The sequence below is a fragment of the Rhododendron vialii genome, chromosome 11a (genome assembly GCF_030253575.1).
Source record: "Rhododendron vialii isolate Sample 1 chromosome 11a, ASM3025357v1".
NCBI classification, from domain to species: domain Eukaryota; kingdom Viridiplantae; phylum Streptophyta; class Magnoliopsida; order Ericales; family Ericaceae; genus Rhododendron; species Rhododendron vialii.
In genome coordinates this window covers 26,622,629-26,645,328 of record NC_080567.1, presented here as the reverse complement: position 1 = coordinate 26,645,328, position 22,700 = coordinate 26,622,629, and the positions used below count along the sequence as shown (strand labels likewise).

Here is a 22,700-nt window from a genome sequence, read left to right as displayed (position 1 = left end):
AGTCGAGCAGTCCAAAAGTGTATTGAATTGCCTAAATTGAAACACTCTCTCTCCTCTAACTCTCACACCCTCTCTCTCTTTTCTCTCTCCAAATCTGAGCTATCCAAAACCGAAATGGACAACCCAAATGCACCTAGTGGACACCACGTGATATCCGTTTAGCACTAAAAAAATTCTCACTAATGGAGGACCCATTTAATTAAGTCGGGGCAAAGTCTTGTATAGAATGACTCCGTAAGAGTTGATACTACTAAAGAAATTTCGAATCTAATAACTAGGAGATCTGCATAACCTCTAAGAGAATCTCTAGTCCTTACCCTTTTAATTTACTCAGAATCAAATTCTATATAAAAGCGCTTTAAACTCATTCCAATTTTTAACTCGCACTACATTAAATGAGTTTTACTCAAACTGTTAACAAATGAAGGGTGACTCAAATTACTTTCAATCAAAATTGACAAATTATTTAACCCTGTTAATTAGCTAGCCATTGCCACTGCTTCATAGTATCATTTTACAGTATCAGAGGAGACTAAGGATACGGGGAAAGGAAAATGGAAGCAGAAGTCGGTAGAGAATATTTACGTTGGGCATTCCTAAGACCAAGAAGAAAGGTGGAAAAAAGAAGCAAAGTCGTATTCTGTTTAGATCAGCTGTTGCCGCTTTTGCTTTACCAATTTCATCTAAATGAGGCTCAGGCTGTTTGGACCGTTAACAAGATCATGGGCCTTCAGCTAGTGGTTGCGAGGCGGCGATCCAATGGCGACTGGTTTGTTGATTTGTTGTTAGATTTAGGGTTTGATAGGAGTCTTAGGTTTTGGGTGTTTAGGCCTGAAATTTTTTTTTTTATGTTTTTTTTTTGGGTTTATGGTGTTTGGGCTGGGTTCCTCTTTGGGTGTTTGTTGGTGTCTTACCAACCTTTGGGTGTTTTTTTTTTTTTAAAAAAAAAAAGTGAGGTGAGGTGTAGTAATAGGTGATGATGTATTATCATTTGTGCATGATGCTCTTTAGTGTGTCACTACATGGTTTCTGTTTTGTATTAATAACATGTAAACATTTCTTTGGTAATCAAAAAAAAGATCATGGGCCTTTGCTATTCAGGGGATGAGAAGGATCTTACTCAACGATTAGCAATTATGGAAGCCGAAGATGAGGAAAGGTCTAAGGCACATGATGTCCAACATAATGATTGACTCTTAGGTGTCTTTTTGGTTGTTTTGATCTTTAGGCTTGAGTGTGCTCCTTTTGGGTTTTGCTTAGGGTCTTTTTTAGCCAATATTGTATATATTGGTGGGGATTAGTAGGGAAGTTAATGAGTTAGTCCATGGGAGGTTCAGAGGCTATTCATAGCCCTAAACCCACAAATTGCCCCTAGCAGGGCTCGAACCTTGGTCTCCCACACGAGAGAGCCATGAGTTACCAACTAGGCAACAAGCCCATTGGTGGTTTTGCTTAGGGTCTTAGGTGTATCGTAATTGTTTTCTTGCCAACCTTGGTTTGTTATCTTTTCTCTTTGGATTCTTGTTGGCTTGTAATTGCTGGAGTTGTTGTTTTCCCTTGTGGGTTTTTCTCTTCTCTAGCTTGAAGCTGTTTAGGTTCTTTTTAATCTTTGTAATTTGGTTTCAAAGATTGATAAATTTTTTGCCTTTCCAAAAAAAAAAAATATATACTTTAATTTGGCTGCAGTTTTTCTCCAAATGATTTTGGAGGAATATGTAATTGAAACTTGTTGATTAATGGAATAGTGGGTTACGTAATCATTTGAACAATGATTGATTATTTGATTAAGACCAAAACAAAAGTGGAAAGTAGTTTGGTTATTCGTGTTGATTAACAATGATTGATTATTGATTATTGATTATTGATTATTGATTATTTGATTAAACCCGTTAGTTAATCTCCCCTCAGAGGGGGGGCAAACCGAAATGTTTTGACTTTCTTGCCCATGATGGGATTAAAGCAAAAAAAAAAAAAAAGAAGCCAATTACCCCTGTTAAATTATTGCCTAATATAAGCCAAAAATATAAAATAATAATAAAATCCATTAAGAACGTGATCAATAAAAATCTCATATGATATCTCTATGACAATGCATCTATACCTCACTAAAATATTATCGACGAATAGTCCTCCAAAATTTATTACATTTACTAGCGCATGCCCATGTTCTCAGACACGATTCGAAGAATTTGATATAGTACAATATTTAATATGGCTTTGCGAGTGTCCTAAGTGTGAACGAACTGTCCATCCCTTGAGGTCCGGCTCAACTTGATATTGAGTTTGCAATAATTGAATTGTTCAAATCAATTACGTGCCAATTAGAAGACATTTGCGAATCCTAACCAGCAATCGTTCACAATAAACACAATTTCCAGCAATTAAATACCATGTTCAGGCATATGATTTTTCATTGCCCTTGCGTACCTAATGGAATTGTCCTCCCTACTATTGACCAGCCTCACAAACAAACTTGAATCACCCCAAAAGCTACGATTTTTTTCAATAAGCTTCACCCCACTAAAAATATATCGATGAATAGTCCTCCAAAATTTATGATTTATACTTTTATCAAAGTTTTGCAAGCATAATCGAACTGAATACTCTTAGGTTTAGGCTTGAATCGTTTATGGAACGAGTCTAAAAATGAGACTTGCATGGGCCTAGTTTGTTTAGTAAATGAATCGAACTTGAATGAGCCCTTACCGAATTGAGTCTCGAATCGTTCGCAAACGGTTCGGATCGGTTCATTAATTGCAGCCCTAATATTTGTGCATGTTTGCACGAGCCTGACGACTGACGAGGATTGAGACAAAATATAGTATTTGTTGAAAGGAAAAGAAATGAAAAACAAGAAGATTACTTCAATGGTCAACTCCTACTGAAAAGATGATTTTTAGGGTATTAGATTCTCTTCATATATATGCTTTCACACCCAGGTTGTTTACGATAGTCAATGAAGAGCATAGTCTCTTTTTTTATAACTCAAAATATTTGCGTCAGTTTATACGCACCTTTATTAATTATCAGGGATCAACCAATCACAAGGCCACTTACGAGGTCTCAAAGCAAAACCATAAATGGATTGGCCCAAAAGACGTTTGAATCTGAGACCTTAAGAGAGAGTAAACCCATATATATACCTTGACTACTAGGCCAACCTCTTCGGGTTCAAAGAGCGTATAGTCTTGGATTACGTACATACAGATGTTACTCTTTCTCTTGAGTGTTCTTTAATTTATTGATTGGTATCATTTGGTTCACACTAGGTTTTGATCAATTGAAAGGGAGACACAGTTTTTCTGATTTAGGGCTTACCCAAATCCCACTGGGATGTTTCTTTTATTCTTTTTTTGACATGACCCACTGGGATGTTTGAGTCGTTGATATTCTAAAACTCGTGGAATAGAACCTTCACACAAAAATTCAAGTTAATTGAACACCCGAAATAAATTGATTAAAATACTGTATTTTTTCGAAAAAAAATGGTAAAGAGCGATCGAACATCCCACCAATATGGCACCGTCATACTCGACAATCATATGCGGCCCAGAACCCAAAAAACACGGTTGGCCTCAACACCCCAACACCACCCCTTCCTTTAAGGCAACCAAAAAACTCAACCATACACCTCTACTTCATTAATTTAGTAGGTTCCTTTCCTCCTTAGCCAACATAGCTTCGTATCGCTCTTCATCAAAAAAAAAAAAAATTCAAATGAGCAATCTTGCTAACGACTTCCCCTTCATCACCCTCGTAACAATTTCCAGAAAGACCAATTTTTGGTGGGAAAGCCTACAATACACACCTCTTAAAACGGTGTACCATATGCACGTATTTTATGGTTCATTCATAACATTTTAGTGTGTTTCATAACTTTTATTCTAGAATTCATAACCTTTCAGCAGTACGATTCGTTACATTTTCATTATGATTCATAACATTTTGGTGTATCTCGTAACCTTTATACGATTCGTAACTTTTTAGCAATATAGTTAGTAACATTTTCTCTACAATTCATAACATTTTTGGGAGTGCATATGATACACACCCAAATAAGAGGTGTGTATTGTCATTTTTGGTTTGTGTCTTTTCAATTGGCCAAACTCTTGATCTTCTGAAAATAAACCTTCGTGTATATAATATATTCGATGAGTCTTATAATATGAACGGTTCGATGAACGGTTCGATGGAAGAGATCCGGTTGAGCCCAAAATGAACAAACTGCACCTCGTAAGATATGGTGGGTCTAGCTACCCTTGGAATTTTGCACACCAAATCATCAATCAGCTGATAGCCTGATAGATGAAAGTTTACTTTCCGCAAGCTAAACTTTTTGAGTTTAATAATAAGACTTTGTAATCTTAATTGGCTGTTTGTCATGAATTTTTTTATTCTCCTGCTGCTTCTTCGCATTGCTTTTAAATAGTGAGTTTTTGTTATACACTCTTAGCATATATAATAGGGAAAGATTTTGCCACTCCCCTTTTCTCTAACTGCACTCCTCTTTGCGTTTGTTTTGTGAGAGAATAGGAGTGCCGTTACAAAAGAAAAGGAGAGTACGCGGCAAAACATCTGTCCTGGAATTTTTCTCTACACCTTTTAATTACATGTTATCATACGTTCATATATATTTTTATGGTATCTTTATTTGTCCACCAACTACAAATACTATCAGATGGGACACGCTATATGATACTAATTAATCACGTATAACGCGTGGTTTCTTGCTAATCTGAGTTAATTTCTTGTTAACCTAAGGTTTGGGTCTCGGGTGGGCAGAAGATAGTTCTTAGCTAGCTTAGCTTAGGATTTGATGTCATCATCATTGTCCTTTTAATCTTTGTAGCAATATTATTATCGTTTATTGTAGAAGAAAAATAAACTTTATTAACTTGGGTAATTCTTACAACAAGCTAATATATATGGATGTCGTAAAGATAGCATCTAGGTCAAAAAAACGTATCGTAACAAAGTCAAGTCACACACTCAACCAGACCAATATATACTGCTTGTAACCAGAAGCTGGCCCATATATTATTCATAGTATTTTTTATTGGGATAACTCCAATGTGTGGGCTAGTGTTTGCACATCTCGATTTATTTTGGAGCCCAATCATATTCCATCGTCCACGTACAGAAAGCCCATTTAAAGCTGGACCAAAGCTTTGTATGAATTGGTCCGCCAGAAGAGTTGATACCACTTGATAGATTTTGAACTTGAGACCTTAAAACTCAGGAAGGAGCAGATCCCTAAGTCTCATGTTTTAACCCCTAGGCCAACCCCTCGCGTCGATATTATTCATTCTTGTTGCCAATGGCTACAAACAAACTCATCAATGCGAGAAGTCTTGGAGTGCCAAGCGGGCACCACGTGGCGCCGTACCCATCGGTCTGGATCTCTCTTTACCCTCACCCCACCACACACACACACACTCTCTCTCTCTCTCTAAAATCCGAATCGTCCAAAACACGTTTGGACGTCTAGATCGCCGACGGAGTAGTGTGTGTGGTACCCTATCGACCGGCAACCAAAAATTTCTCCATCAATACAAACTCATTTAATTTTACACAGCATCATCGATCGATCACCTCAAATCTTTATGTCATTGTTAGGGAAATTCGTCAGAGAGAAACAATCAAATTTCACATATGCATGCATTCTTTGTCACTTGTTACTTCAACGGTTAAGCCTCCATTCATTGTCAGTCTTAATCAGATCTATCAAATTAGATAGGTTTGTTTGAAAAAGCTAACATTTTCAAGAAATGAGGTTTCGCTCCTTCAATGGTTGATCAGAAAAGGCCGGCCGGAAGAGACAAGATAGTATTTCATTGTCAAAAAAGAAAAGAAATCAAAGAAGAGACAAGATAGTATTTCATTTTCAAGCTAACACTTTGATTTGATTGTCAAGTCCTTGCTTTTTTTCTAACACACTTTGATTTCTTTTCTTTTTTTTCTCGGCAAAAAAAATTTATTAATTTTTGAAAAAGAGGTACAAAGATTAAACGGACCAAGGGTACGACGACTAGCGCCACCTGAAAACCAAAGAAAAATCAGGAAGGCAAAATGTCGGACCCGGGGACCCTGCCGAGCGGCACTCCTGCCAAGCGGGTGCTGAGCGGCCAATCCGACCGTTCATCTCAGAATCAACGGTCCGGAACGAAACATCTTTTTCCTTTTCCTTTTTTTTTTTTAAATCCGTTCGATACCTATATATCTGGGCCGTCCAAAACACTTTTGGACGGCCGAGATGTGCTCAGCACCCTTGCCAAGCACCCCTGCTTGGCAGGGTCCCCAGGTCCCAAAATGTCAACTAAAAGAAAAGACCCTACAAAAACCACCCAAGCCAAATTAACCCCCTAAAACACGTACCTCAAAATCAAAGAAACTAAGACGAAACAACTCAACCTCAAACACGTAAGCCTCCAACATGAAAAAACGAACATGAACGCTACTAGGAACCTCAAAATCAAACACCCACTTTGACTTCCTTTCACGTTGTCAAATGTTCTATGTAACTTGACCAAGTCCTACGCAACTAGATTTTTTTATTTATTTAAGTCTTGTTCCTACGGAAGAAACTCCATTAATTGTAAGTTCCATCTTTTTTGTTTATTATTGGTGTATATTTATATAACCTCTGTCTTAAGTTCACACTCATCTATCTTTTTAGAGTTCAGCAGCTTCAGCTCTTCTCCAATCCCTTTAAATGGACCGGAGAGATCGGGTGTTCTCTCTAATCCCGGACTGAAAAAAACTTTTTCGATCCTATTTCAATAATCAGGATCGTTCACATTTTTTTTAAAAAATCGTAAGTCAGAAAATGTCAAATATACAATAGAGGGAGTAGTACTTTTGAAAAGGGGAAAAAAGGTTGGAGACCTTTGGTGGGATTTCACTGGAACTTATTTGAAGTTGGAGGAAGAAATCTATTAAGGGAAAAGCTAAAAGCATCACTTCCTTTGCTTCTGAACAATTAATTACCTCTTTAAGCTTATTTAGGAGTAATTTTGAGTAGGCGCGAGCCATTCAGATACAAGTGGGGTCACTTTCCTTCCAATGTTTCTCAACAACTAGCGTAATTTCTACTATGTATACAAAATTTACTATTTTAACTCCTCTTTATAACTCTTAATTTACCCCAAGTTATTTCAAACATTTTCTTTATAACTCAAACTATTCGGGCCCAGCTTATGCACATCGATCTCTTGGGACGTCCCACTCTCAACTAGCTGTTTTTGAATCTGAGACCTAGGGGGACAAAACCTGTAAGTCTGTAAACAAGCTATAAGGCCGCCCTTGATTTTGAGGACATAAAGCTGTAAACAAGCTATAATAAGCAGCTCTTTTAAACAAGAGATAAACTTATTTACGGAGGTGCTGTAAACAGCTATTTATAGCACCAATCAGAAGTGTTCTAAACAGTTCGAATTTTAATAAAACTTTTTCAGGAAAAAGTTTTACTCTTATTTGGAAAAGTTTCATTAACATCCCGACCGTCCAAAATATTTTTGAACAGTCACGATTGAGCTTGTTTACAGCACCTCCATAAATAAGATTTTCTCCTTAAACAATAACAAACGACCAGAGTATTAATCTGAAATACCAAATCAATTTATTTCCTCAAAAGAAATAAGTGAACTCAACGATCTTCCAAACTTCACTAGGCACAAGTGTCGACACAAATGACACTGTCAAAAGTAATACTACTATATACTATAACTATGGCCAGAAGAACTTTTCCAATAAAAAAAAAAACTATGGCCACAAGAAAAGAGGAAGCACCATTTGTATCCCATCTTTAGAAGGGCTATATAAAGGTATTTATTGGCCTATAATTTCTAAAAATTGTCTTTTCCAAAAAAAACAAAAAAGGTTCAGTGTCTCACTCTTGGTCCTCCTATTGTTCCTGCATTATGCCCTCGGTTTATGAGCAGGGGCGGATGCAGAACTTTAATCATGTGGGAACAAAATTTTTATCCAAAGCTTCATCCCGTTAAAATTTTTATTATTTAAGTACTTATTTTCTACTCTATGAGACAACTAAGTTTCCTTATTTATGATTACATCTTTACTCATAGTTAATCAAAGATGTGAAACAAATTAAGGATGAGACAAAACAAAGAGACATGCAAATCTGACTCTGAAATAACGTCTGCATACTCATCTCCGCGTCACATGATCAAGACCTAATCATTACTTAATTTCCATATGACCCGACGAAACGACACATATTACATGGCCACTTATATATGTTGTTGATATATCTGTCATGTGGTCCCTTATGTACAGTGAAAAAATTGGACCTAATTATTTGTACATCACTAGATTTTTACCTAGTGGTTTTCCCTTTATTGATTTCTCCTTCACCCAAGAAAAAAGATGCCCTTTATTATTGAAACTGTAAAAATGGCCACATCTGTAGTCTAGAATGTTGACATTCCCATATCATTTGTAGCTAGTATTTTATTTGAGAATTCAACTTTCTAACCTGAGATTGTGCTCTTTTATATGTGTCCATTGTCTATTGTTTTTGGCTTTCTCCTTTTTGAGTTTCAATGGTGCGAAATAAGAGATCATCGATCTCTTTTATGCTAGTGCTTAATTGCCATCCATCGAATCTTTTTGCAACTTTATTTAGCATTTGCTTTTTTCGTCAAGGGCCGGCTTCAGAAATTCCTGTCAAGATAACTAGTGATGCCAGAATTCGGACCGTAGATCTGAGTGCTCCCGAAGAGATCTTACACGATAAGTTCGAGAATCGAAAATATTTTATGTTGTGGACCCCTTCGACGAGCGAGCGAATTGAAGGAGATAGAAGTGTACATTGAATCCAATATTGGTATGTGGAATATATAGCATTACTTTAATTGCATCAAATAAATTTTTTCTACTCATGTTTTTTCCCTTCTATATTAAGATAACTCCAAACCCAATAATAATTTTTAGAGTCCAATGCAGTCTAGTGGAGAAGTGATCAGCAGCAGCCTTATATATGGATGTGGTCATTATGCAATTAGCTACATTTTAATTTCCCAAAGAATATCATAGTGATAGTACTGTACTCTAAAGTGAGGAAGGCAACAAACCCTATGACTCCATGATTTCCCCCTTTTTCTACTTTATAGCCAACTTGTCCTATTTTCCTCTAAAAGAATGATCAAATGCGACGAATCGACCATGAAATTGGACAAACTTTTTTAGTCAAGTGGGTTCGCGTATTTCTGTTAACTAAAATATTTTACTTTCTTTTGTAATTGGTCCTACGTTAGAGTACTGTTCCAAAACGAACCCAAAAGAAAGTAAAATATTTAATTGGGTTCGTTTTGGAATAGTCTAATGTATAGGATCAATTACAAAAGAAAGCAAAACATTTTAGTTAAAGTAAATCTACTCACATATGTTCAAAAGCTGATAAGCTAGTTTCGAGTCACTTCAGAAGACTTCATATATAGTATGATCAAAAACAAATTTTACATACCCGAAAATATCCGAAGTTAAACTTTGAATTAATCTAGTGAATCCATGTATATAGGTTCAAAAGTTGAGATGTTGGTACGAGCCATGAAATATGACATTTTTCCTGAATGGTTTTTATAAAGCTCAATTTCAACCCTACAAAATGTTGAGATAAATATCTGGGGTATCTAGCTAGCTAGCACCATTTCTAGTTTCTGCAATATATCATGACCACCTCTTTATGTTGGCACATAGGCAACAACTTTTACCTCTAATGGCTCCATCCATGCTTTGTATTGATTCCATGCAAAATAGTTTCTTCTTTTTCCCCACCCTACACTTGTTAAATATTCACAAAACAAAGTGGGCTGGGACTAGCCCACTTTATTGGGTTAGTCTTTTGATGTGTGAGTTTATTGTCTGATTTGAGCATTATAGGCCCACAGGTGTTATAGGCTTTGTCCCTTAAGGTGTGTTTGGTCTTTGTTTCCAACTAACTGTATTTTCGAACTTTTGGTTAGAATCTCCTTCCCCTTTTTCCTTTTAATAAAATGTTACTTTTGTAGATAAATATATATATATATATGTGTGTGTGTGTGTGCGCGCGCGCGCGCGGGGGGCGCAAAACAAGAAACAATGGTTCCACACCTCCATATGCATGCATGAAGCAGCATCAAAGACATTCAGACATCATCTCAATGGCCCAACAATAATGCATGTTCTTTGGCTCTTAATGAAGTCAAATTTGCCATGTATATGACATCACGGTCCCACATTTGATCATGTTTTCTTATCGAATAACACCTCTTCTGTGTATATATATATATTATATATATATAGTTCTTGCAACAGTAGTAAAAGCGTTTTGCACCTCTTGTTTCATCACCTCAATAAACTTTAGTTTAGACAATGTTTGATAAATACTCCTAGTTTAGGCGTTATCACACATCCTTCGGCTTCAAGGTATCGCGTGTCCCGTATTTGGTAGAATTCGTTGTTCAGGAAACTTGAAGCTACCTCCTCCGTTATTAGTTTCGTACAAACTCCGGAAAAGAAGTCTCTGATGAAATATATATATATACTAATCTCAAGTCTAATCCGACTAGTCAAAACAGATCCTTAATTGTGGTTAGTTCATCGATCGTACACGAAAGAGGTGTATGATATGCAGCCAAAAAAGAGGGATGGATTAAGTGACATAACTATTGCCGGTAAAACTTTTATTAGCTGGAGTCTGGTGCATTAGATCCAGCATTCTACAACGAAATAACTTTGTTCACTCACCCTCTAGCTAGACCTGTGAGTGTTGACAACAAACTCATTCCATGACATGAGCAATGTTCTGTGGTCGGTCTCCTGTGGATTTCCAAGGCGTGACAGGTCTCCAATCGAAGAAAATAGTCGAGTCTAAGTACTTTAAATAGGACGAACTTCAGTGTTTAACCAATCAAAGTCGAGGATTAAACGACAATCTTCATGTTCCTGAGTTGATGTTACTGCAAAAGTAGCTAGGGGGTCATAGGCAGCAACTAAGCTTGTTTTCTCCAGAAGAATGTCAACCTTTCAGAAATTGGATACTTTCTGCTGCTACATTTAGCTCAGTAGTTTGGATAGCTTCAATACCCTTTTGAAGTTCAGAAATTTGCAGGCACATTCATATCCTCAATCTGATTCAGTCGAAATCCGTGAGGAACTTCAAATGAAAATCTGTTTCGACATATATAACAAGGAAAAGTTAGTGTAACTTGAACAAAATATTGGAAATCAATATCCCCATATCCTGAATCTAATTCAGCTGAATTCTTGGAAACTTGTATTGAAAATCTATTTCATAAAGCACTGAAATATAACCGATGATGGAAATTTGATTTGTTTTTGAAAAGTCAGCCATGATATATAGACAACCACCAGAAAAAATGCAGCAAAGAATGCAAATCCTCTGTTAATGTATAGCACATTCTCGAATCCATGTCCACAAAAGTTACCGGGTCCTTCCCAGTTCCCACTCAATTGGAAATGCGCCAATGCAATCAACCCCATGTTTCACCGTTCACTTCATTTTTTTTTCCCTTTCCTTTCCTTTTCCCTCTGCAAATATGGAGCCATGAAGATATCCATTCTGTACGTTAGATGCAACAAAGGTATGCATACGTAAACCCTATCAGAGGTGCGCCTGAGAAGAGTCATGAACATTGGAGTCTCCTGAACGTAGGAATGTCATGAAACTTTCTGCAGTTTCAATAGGATGACTGTTTAGTCTCATAAGATTCAGTTTTCCTCTGCTTCAGAACTTCCAAATGGAGTACATAGAAGATAAGTTTGTCCATTTAAAGACCTTCAAAATGCAGAAGACATGATGTCTTCACTTTTCTCTGGTTGAATGGACTGAAGGTAAGCAATGCGCTGCGTTGACAACCTCATACACCAATAGCCCGATCCTTCCTCCAGCCCATCCGTTTAAAAAGCTAAACTCTGACTCTAAGAGTGAAGCTGGTTCACCGGGAGCTGTCTACGTTTTTCAGCAATAAAGAGCAAAAAAGCAAGACAACTCGTCTTGACGAAAAACAGCAGAATATGGCAAATACGTTACATTGGAAGGTCTCGAAGAGAAAGTGCATGAACAAGGTCCTAATTATCATTGCAAGGATGAAGATTTGAGTACACAATATCTTGAACCTATAGTCTTTGTGGCACCATCTACGAGTACAACCCCAGTCAAGATAATCTATTTCCATTTGGGCATATTGCGAGTTAAGAGAACGATGTACTATGAGCGTTTACTATGTGGTCCAAAAGCAATAAACGGTCGGTAGCTTAAGAACCTGAAAAACGTAGGAGAGTATGTAGAGAAAGGTCAGTGACGTAAAACTAAAACAGGATGAGGAAAAGAGAGACGACCTAAAACGGGACTGGGTTACAACTAAAACTCAACTGGTTCTTGTCTCAAAATCCACCAACTTTAAATCCCTTCCACTCAATAATTGTTCTTGTTCCTACAGCCTGCATCGCAATCATCTTTTGTTAAACTTGTCCTACATCGCTCATCTAAGCCACTCAAGCTTAGTTAATAAAGTCTAGAGGCTACTCCACATATTGCCAATTGGTTTTAGGTTGGAACCCTCCAAGAAATCTAACATGGTATCAGAGCTAGGTCTTGGGTGGCCTCACCTCTCGTGGGAAAGTCGCTGTCATCTCTGTCGCCCGAGTCAGTCAGTCAGCTCCTGGTCTGTCACCTCCACGTGCATCCGGGCTGCACATGAGGGGGAGTGTTAGACTTGTCCTACATCGCTCATCTAAGCCACTCAAGCTTGGTTAATAAATTTTAGAGGCTACTCCACCTATTGCCAATTGATTTTAGGATGGAACCCTCCAAGAAATCTAACATCTTTAGGGTTCTATAATCAGCTTGTCGAAAGGCTTGGCCTTTGACTTGATTCTAGCTCCAGTTTTCACTCATTTTCTTTGCTTTTCCTTTCATTTTGTCGAATCTAGCTGAAACTATGCTAACCAAGGATCACAACTTACACTTGGTGGGCTGAGTCTCTGATTTTGGGCCATCGTTGCAAACCTCCAGTGCCTATCAAAAACCATGGCATGCCATGAATCGCTAACTTAAGAATAGACATGGTTTGAGGTTACAGAAGCAAGACTTCCCATTTTGTAGCTAATTTACAAACACTTGTTTGAAATACATGCAAAAAGTAAACTATACTCAAAGACAAACAGCACAAATTGAAAATTTGTTTCTTTCATAATTCCATATATAGAATCCGGAACTCTGATACAGGTAGGCTAGGTAGCTTAACTTATGCTTCAGAAAGAATTGGGAGCAAAGCTAATTCCATATATAGAATCCGGAACTCTGATACAGGTAGCTTAACTTATGCTTCAGAAAGAATTGGGAGCAAAGCGCAGGGTCCAGTCTGTGAATCCAGAGAGTTCAGAAAGAGAAAATTGAAGGCCAAGGCTAATGTCAAAATATGCACCAGTCACTAGATAGTCCATATAGCGGAATCCATACTGCATCTACCAGGCATCCATCTTCCATTGGCAATAGAATCCACCAGGCGAGACGCCAAAACCAAAATTAAGATACTTGCAATGCTGTTATGTTTGATATTTGAGCCTGCTATTTCAACATTCAAATTGGAAATGGAAATGCTAATGACAGCTCAACTGGTGACTCAAGTCCGGAATGGCGGAATCCATACTAGATCCTCTTAACAAGATTTCACCCAGAATGAGAAGCTTATGCAGTAAGTCACATATTCCCGCAATCCACTCATGCATTAATCAAGTAGCGGGTCTGTAACATCCTTCGGGATTTCAAAGGTTGGTCAACGCCATGCTCTCTCTTCAGGACCAACTAAGTTCGAGCGTAACCATTGCTGAGGGCAGTCTCAACTTCTACAAACCCACGAGGTACCTAGGCCCTGCAATCGCCCAATGGTGCTATTTGTAACCGAAATTGGTGGTTTGTTGCAAGTTCGTGGAGCATTGAGGGCACCATGACAGAGGTTTCTCTTGGAAAAAAGCAGAGGATGAAGGAGAACATGTCCTTGCAGAGGCCGCTGACTGAATAAGAGAATGCAACTAATGCTTTGGGCTTTGTAAGCCCCGATTTGGCTGGAAATGTAAGCCTCATAATGTATATTGGGGATGACAACGAGCCAAGGTGGCTCGCTGTCTATGAAGCCGGGGCAGCCAGAGGCGAGCTCAATCATTTGCAGTGATCCCAGAGGCCAGCTTGTTAATTCAGAGGCGAGGCGCCTGGAGAAGAGAGAGAAAGAGAGAGAGCGGTAAATGCCACTTCTTCAAAATTTTATTAGGCCAATTTTCCAGTATCACCTCTTCCCATTGCCTTTCTACCCTGATTATCGTTGTCTACATGATTTAAACAATGATGCCCACCAAATCAAAAAAATTCAATCATTTAATGGCCAATTCGAAAGAGCTAGAAATGGCTATGTCAGAATAAGTCACAATAATCTCAACACAATCTTCAACCCACAGTCATAACTATCAAAAACCAAACTAAGAAACAAGACCCCAGAAAAATGAAGACGGAAGAATATCGTCAACATAGAAAAAACTAAAGCAACAGAACGAACCCCCAATGCCTGTTGACAATGCTGCATTATTCATGATTGAAAGAAGCCATGATAGGCTGCGATGGGCACGGAAGGAGCAACGGATCAAGCATATAAGAACTGTCAAAATCGAACTGAAAACTATCCAGGAAACTGTTCAAGGACGTCAACCTTGCGGTCAATTCCGCTGCTTGAGCCCTCAACACATTGTTCTCTGCTACAATCACCGTGTACCCCTCTGCAGCTTTATCAATTTTTCCCACAAGGCCATTGTTTTCACTCTTGAGTCTTGTCACTGCATTGGCTAAATCCTCCATTGTTTTCTGCTTCCTCATCCTCGACCTCCTCGCGGAGTCTCGATTGGAAATCAGCCTCTTCCTCCTCCTCTCATCCATCCCCGTGTATCTCAGTTCATCCGCAGATGTGACAGAGCTACTGCTGGTTTGTCTCGGGGTTGACATTGTGATTATTGAACAGTTATATATGAGGAAATTAACAGTTGAATAAAAGGGTTCGTAAGAATTGGATATAGAATGAAAAAGAGTTGATTTTTTTACGGAATGTAGGTGTAATTTGCAATTCAATAGAAGGGTAGAAAAGAACTGATTTTAGAAGGAAGGATTTCGCATTTATTCAAAAGAATTTATTTGGGACACGGAAATTTAATAAAAGGGTTGGATTTAGAAGGAACAATGTGAATAAGGGTTGCGGGTTTGAAGCAAACAATCAAAGAGTTTAATGCGATTGATTCACGAGAAGACATAGAACCAATAAAGAAAGACGATCGAGAAAGATTGAAGAAGACAGATGTGCAATAGGGTGGTGAAAGTCATAGAGATTGTGTAATACTACCTGAGATAATAAGAGATTTAGAAACCATTGGAAACAATAACACCACCCAAAATAAAAAATCTGGAGAACACAAACAGAACCCAATTGAAATTTTCCTCAAAAAAACAAATCTTGGACCATTATATGCAACTTACAGTACTTGAACGTATATAGGTATGTACTGTGTACACAACAAGAAGCAAGAAGAAAGACCCGAAACCCAGTAAAACAGAAAGGGTTGCGGGAGGGATGAAGGGGTTGAGGGAGAGGAGAGAGAGGAAACTGATGAGAGAGAGAGAGAGTAGGGATGATTGTACGGAAGAGGGAAAGGTGGTTGGTTTTATAGGAGAAGGCGTGGATAAATGATTCGGTTTTTGAGGGGAAGAGGAATGTTTCGTGGATGCTGAGGTTAGAGACAGCTGGTTTTTACAATTTCTGGCTAAACATAGAAAGGAAGTCCATCTACTGCAGTACTCCTAGCAGTCTCATAACAGTTCTGCGAAATACAAGGATTGAAGACCTCGTCATAAACGGTTATTTCGGGAAATGAGTGGGCTTCTTTGTTTCCCGCCTGACTAAGAGAAAAAACAAATACATATCTCTTCTTCTTTTTTGTCCATTCTTTATGATCTGCATTGGTTTTGCATATACTAACATTCAGTCATCCCTGCAAAGCGGTGCCAAGATTGATTGCTCATCTCGGTATGGACAGCTCGGATTGAATCTGAGCGTATACAAACCAGAGCTGCCGATTGCTCAGCAAAAATCCAAGTCATCGATTGCCGAGATGAATGGCCAGATCAGCCGCTCTGCACCGCTTTGCAGGGGTGCTGGCAGCATCCCCATTCCCAAAATTCATGACATACTTACTTTACAGATTTTGGACAGTGAATTTCTTTAAAAAGAGAGGGAGTTGAGAGTTTTTTTCCCTGAATCGGGGATAATTTTTTTTCCCTGAAGAATTACCCGAATTCATGGTGTGTGTTTTTTCCTCATAATTTTACCACAAACTCAAATTATTACCCCTCCCAATAGTCTCACCTAATACTGCTGCTTCTTTCTTTTCCCCAAAAGAATAAAAGAAGCTTATCCGGTTCCAGACACAACCACCAAGAGCAACATGACCAAAAGACACTATTGAATGGCTCCTAACTCCATTCCATGGATAAACCTCCAGATAGATAACAAAACTAGATGAAGGACTTGAAACAGCTTTAAATGCAAAATTGAAAAGCAATCGAACCCTTGCAGCAACCCATCACTCTTGGAGGGGCAACATAGAAAACATGTTTTCCATATTATTCACCGGACAAAAGCCAAAAAAGAAGTTGACATGTTTGTCGATACAGCATTTGGGCAGAGCTACCTACAATGAATACATAGTAGCCATTGCATGCAAAAAATAACTACAAAGAACAAAAGATAACGGAGTATCTTTCAGACTTCAGTATACTCTGCACTTTGCCTTTAAGGTACAAAGAACAAAAATGGGCTTCCTAGTTCAACACTTCTCTTCACTAAAAGCTAACCTGATAAGGTGCTTCATCCTTGCAACAAAGCCATCCTTGCAGTTTCATAGACATTGTAGGAAGCTACCGACTATATCTCACTATGGCCTCGCAGGATTCCCCTTCATATATTTTCAGATGAGAAATTCTAAGCGCAAAGAAAATTTGCCCGGAAATTACCCCGAAAGAGCAAATCAATGGTACAGATTCACTTTGAATTGTATCTGTACCGTTGATTTGCCCATTCGGGGTAATTTCCGGGTAGATTTTCTTTGTATCTAGCACTCCAAAAGATACTCAAGAGTGGTTCCCGGACTTTGGAATCCACCACTAATTCCACGCGGCCTCTGGCCCGACCAAAACTGTAACTCGAACCACTGATACTGTTCGGTGCAGTTTATAAAGAAACTTCTGTGACAAATAAAAATAATTAGAATTCCCTTTGGAACATGCGGAACTGGATTATGAAATGACGATGCTCAAGGATTTCATTGATTGCTTCTCCTGAATTAGGCAGCGCTTCACTGCTCTACAAATAGGATGTGCATACTCTCAAATGCCAGCCTCTAATGAGAAGTATTTCCACCCGGGACACTAACAAAATCCCAACTGAAGTTTTCATCTCTGCCTGCCGCATCAAAACCCAAAGTAATACCAGTTCAACTCCTCCTGTGAGCATCTAAGAGTTAACAGAAACATTATACAAATGCCCGTCTATATCTGGAACAAATCCCCTCTCCATCATGTCCTCTTTTACTATCTCATACGTTGTCCTATTTGGTACCAAACCCTTCTCTAACATCTCGTTAAGGAGCCCATTTGCTTCTTCCAGCTTACCCTTCTGGCAAAAGCCTTTAATCAATACGTTAAATGTTACAACATTTGGCCGCTTCCCCTCTCTCTCCATACGCGCCCTCGTGTTCAAAGCTGCCCTGAGGTTTCCTTCTGTGCAGTAACCATCTATCAAAGTATTGTAGGTCACATGACAAGGACGGATACATCTTTCAAACATCTCATCCAAAAGTCCAGCTGCTTTTCTCGACTCCCCTTTCTTGCACAAAGCATTTAACCGTATGTTATATGTTATTACATCCGCCCTCAAACCCTTGTTCTCCATGTCGTCTAGAAGCTTACTAGCTTCTTCCATTTTTCCCTCTCTAAGGAAACCACCAATTAAACAGTTATAGGTCGCAACATCGGGAAACACCGGTTTATCCATCATCAAATCGCGCAATGCGATTGCTTCTTCAATTTTCCCAGCTTTACAATATGCATCGATCAACGTATTAAATGTTACAACATCTGCATCGAGCCCTTTTTCGCTTATACCATCGAACAACTCTCTAGCTTCCTTCAACATTTTCTTTTTCGAGAACCCATTGATGAGGGCATTATAAGTAACGATATTCAGCTTCAGACCTAACCCCACCATCTCATCCCGCAAACAGAGAGCATCATCGAGCTTCCCCTCATTACAATGTCCATTGATCAATGAATTATAGGTCACAACACCAGCTTTCAAACCCTGACCTTGCATTTCCTTGAACACCTTCATAGCAGCAGACAAATTCTCGTCCTTGCAAAACCCGTCAATTAGAATGTTGAAAGTACTCTCAATTGGGTGAATACCATTCGAAACCATTTCCTTCAAAATCCTGTCAGCCTTGTACATTTTCCCTGCACCGCCATTCTTACAATACCCATACATAAGAGTATTATATGTCACCACCGAAGGCGAAAACCCTCTCACCTTCATATCCTCAACAACATCCCCCGCCTTCTTCAACTTCCCTGCCTTACAGAAACCCTTAATCACAATATTGAAACTACTCACATCAAGTTCAATCCTCCTCCTTATCATCTCCTTATACACAATCTCAACCACCGCAAATTTCCTCTCCTTAACCAAGATACCCAACATGGGATTGCACGACGTTATCGATAACTTAAACCCATAATCCCCAGCTCTCAAGAAAGCCTCGAACGCCAAATCCGTCTTTGAATCATATACATAGGCCAGTATCAGCATATCAACAATTATCGAATTCGCGCAAAACCCACCTCCAGTAACCGCAAGAGAATGAAAAATCGAAGAATTCGAGTGCGTTTCGTCTTTTCTAACAAAGTGATGCAATAAAGACCTGATTTTTCCATACTTCTTTGAATTCACCAATAAATGGAATAGTCTACAGTACAGTTCGAGGTGGTGTGAAACCCTAAATTCCTCTTCCGACCATTTGAAGTAACGGAGAACTAGGTCTGAGTCGAGTTCGGATTGAAACAATACGTGAAGGAAAGTACTGGAGGTTGTTTGGTTGGTTAGGGTTTTGAGGTCGGACCAGTGTTGGTTTGTTATGAGCTCGGAAACCCTAGATAGGTCGAATGTGTGTGGAATAGGGGTGGTAATACTTGAATCTAAAGAAGAAGAAGAAGTAGAAGATAACCTGGTTTGGTACTGGAGATTGAGCTTGAGGAGATAGATTCCAATGTGGATACTTTTCTTCGGGAGTTGAAGATGGCACAAGTGATTCATGTTTTGATCTCAAAACAAGAGAGAGAGAGAGAGAGAGAGAGAAACTGTTCATTACAGGCAAGGAGTCCAGTTGCTTTCTCTCACGCTCTCAATTTTTACTATACGATCATGTGCGTTCGTGCTTTCAATCTTTATTACTCACGAACTGTAGTTGTTGTTTTGATATGCATGAACAGGAGTATAAATGAACTGAGCCATTTGTTAACTAGCTCGACTCGATAAAGGTTCGTTTGAGTTCGATTCGTCTATTAAATAAATTAAATTTGAGCTTCAATTTTAAGCTCATTTTATAAATGAGCCAAACATGAACCTAGTATTATTTGGGTCAATTAGACTTGTAACGCCCCGATTTTCCAAGGAATTTTGGAAGCATTAACCAAAAAATACACTAAATTTTACAAACTATTAGGCCCCTGTTTATCCTTATACAAAAATTACAATTTCAAAATAATACAAAAATCTATGTACATTTATTTAACAAAAGTAACTCCAGAGCGACTCTAGTTTTGACACGAAATTTCAAGCAATGTTGGCCCAGACTCCGTTTCAGGGGTCCCACCTGTATTAACTGCTCCACTGTGGAATCCTGCACACTCTGGCAAATTGAACGCCGAAGCAAACGATTTGCCAGGATACAAACGTATCCTGAGTGATAATTCACTAAGTAGAAATCCTAAAACCCAATACCACAATATGCAGATCAACAATATAATAATTCATAATACACCGAAGCTACAAAATAATAACACATCGTCTTTTTCTTTACTATCCATCATCTTACATGTAATCTAAGGATTCTCTCCGCGAGATCCTTTCCTCCCACATCCACTAACTACAATCGTCTCATGGGTCCACCCTTCCTCTTGCTTGTCCTGCACCAGGGTCCTAGGTGAGCGCATCTAAGTTATGTACCGAGTATGTTCTCACTTAAGACCATAACAGGAGGATTGAGTCATCCCATGACGTATCGTACATTAGGGTCGGACATCCACTACCCCACGCTAACTATAACCGTCTCATGGGACCCATTCTCTTTCTCCAAGAGAAACTTCCCATGACGTATCATACATTAACGTCTCACTAACTATAACCGTCTCATGGGACCCATTCTCTTCCTCGAAGAGAAACTTCCCATGACGTATCATACGTTAGCGTCACAACACCGGGCCCCTCAGGTAACCCATTTCAACACAGGGCCCCATAGGTTACCCTTGCCATCACCATGGCTCAAATCACAATCCACACAATCACACTTCCAACACTTTATCAATTTCCATTTACTTAACATCGTCTACATGAGTCACTACTCGTAACCACCCAGGGAACCTATTTGTCCAATCTACAGCCACAACAAAATATCGCACGGTTCAATATTTTAACTAAAAGTACTAATAACACATAACCATGCGATAAAATTAATCCTGTCATAGAATTAATCATGCGAGTAACAAAATAATATTCAGTCAAACAATTAATTACTACACTTAAAATTAAGTCTATTTCTCTCATTTAGAAATTTTATAAAACATTTCTACTATTTATACATTTTTCTTTAACTATCGTATTATTCATAGATTTTACAAACAAATTTTTATTGAAAAATACTTATTGCTAAATTTAGTATTTACTAACTATATTAAATATTAATATGAGATTTTTATAACAACAAAACTATGCGAGGCTATTCTAGTTAATATTTATTAAAGTTAAAGATTAACTAATATATAATCTAAAATATTTCTTGTTTACAATCTAAATAAATTTTTACTAGTAAAATATTCTTGTTAATATTTCATAAACATTTATCTACCCCAATAATTTATTAAACACGTAAACGTCCACTCAAATACAAATTTACAATGCAACATCAATAATAATTTCACAATCAAACATTTGTTAAACGATCATAAATTTTCACAGGATATAACACTAATCATTCCAGCACAACCAGATTAAATTTTAATATAAATAGGACTAAAAATAAATTAACAATTTAACAGCAGATCATCATCTTCAATAAACTTTAAATCTAAGTAACTCCATTAAAATGCAGATAAAGGTTTTGAGTTTCCGGAAAACTACCTCAAACGCGATTCTAAGTTCGGATAAGTGTTATACGGTGTCCGTAGATCGCTGTGGTGGTTTTGAAATCTCGAGGCAGCGTCCGGCGGCACTCTGATAGGGCCCGCAGCAGCGGTATGCCCACGAAACTCACGGCATGCACACACCTACGGTCACAACTCTCTCTCTCTCTCTCTCTGTTCTAGACTCAACAATAGAATTGGGAGTGAAATAATCTACTGGTGTTCAATTTTCGGATTATGTGGGTATGTATAATGAGAGAGAATAAGATAGTAAGAAGGTGAGAGGATAAGTGTAAAAGTGGTGGAATGAGGAAGGAGAGTGATACTGATAACGATAAAAAGATAGGGGACAAGTGCCACATTTGGGGGGGTTTCAATTCTAATGTATGTGGACGCATGTATGTACGGGGTGAGAATGTATCTGGACGCTTTTATGTATAGGATGAGAGATAGAGAAGTGGAGAGTTAGTTTGAATAGAGTTCTACTTAGGGTTTAGATAGGAAAGATAAGAGATGAATATGAATCACTGATTTCTTGTATATCTAAAGTTTAAATACATATCTTATACAATAATGCAAATAATATCAATTGCACACATAATAATATATTTTAATTATTCAATCTAATTAATTATTGAATTAGGAATTTAAAAATATAAATTTGTATTAAAAAAAATTGGGTCAAGAATCCGGGTCGTTACAAGACTCGTAAACCTAAAATATGTGTGTATTATGAGATTTTTATGAGAATTTTGTATACATACAGAATAAAAAATTTAGAACTTGTACAAATATAAACGTTTACAATTACTATTAAAAACTTATTTATGTATATATTCTTATCGTTTTATATATGTATGAATGTATTTATGTACATAGTATATTTACATTTTAAATCTATATGAGAGCATAAATATATGATATTATTTGCTCGTTAAGACTCGTGAACAAACTTGAATTTGACAGAATAAAAAATTTAGAACTTGTACAAATATAAACGTTTACAATTACTATTAACAATTTATTTATGTATATATTCTTATCGTTTTATATATTTATGAATGTATTTATGTACATAGTATATTTACATTTTAAATCTATATGAGAGCATAAATATATGATATTATTTGCTCGTTAAGACTCGTGAACAAACTTGAATTTGACTCAAACCTAGGCAAGTTCAGCTCGAACT

At 37.8% G+C, this 22,700-nt stretch overlaps 2 protein-coding genes across 2 annotated transcripts; both read right to left on the bottom strand.

Moving 5' to 3' along the window:
- Positions 1 to 14,239: 14,239 nt before the first annotated feature.
- On the bottom strand, positions 14,240 to 15,966 carry LOC131307467 (bZIP transcription factor 53-like). Its single transcript, XM_058333970.1, has one exon. It carries the CDS (start codon positions 15,011 to 15,013, stop codon positions 14,600 to 14,602), a length of 414 nt encoding a protein of 137 aa, XP_058189953.1. The 5' UTR covers positions 15,014 to 15,966; the 3' UTR covers positions 14,240 to 14,599.
- Positions 15,967 to 16,609: 643 nt separating this feature from the next.
- Positions 16,610 to 19,509, bottom strand: LOC131307466 (pentatricopeptide repeat-containing protein At1g09820). The gene has a single exon (XM_058333969.1). It carries the CDS (start codon positions 19,422 to 19,424, stop codon positions 17,571 to 17,573), a length of 1,854 nt encoding a protein of 617 aa, XP_058189952.1. The 5' UTR covers positions 19,425 to 19,509; the 3' UTR covers positions 16,610 to 17,570.
- Positions 19,510 to 22,700: the final 3,191 nt, after the last annotated feature.

Excerpts from the sequence above, each read along its gene's own strand:
- LOC131307467 (XM_058333970.1), bottom strand. The coding sequence starts at position 15,013 with ATGTCAACCCCGAGACAAACCAGCAGTAGCTCTGTCACATCTGCGGAT.
- LOC131307466 (XM_058333969.1), bottom strand. The coding sequence starts at position 19,424 with ATGAATCACTTGTGCCATCTTCAACTCCCGAAGAAAAGTATCCACATT.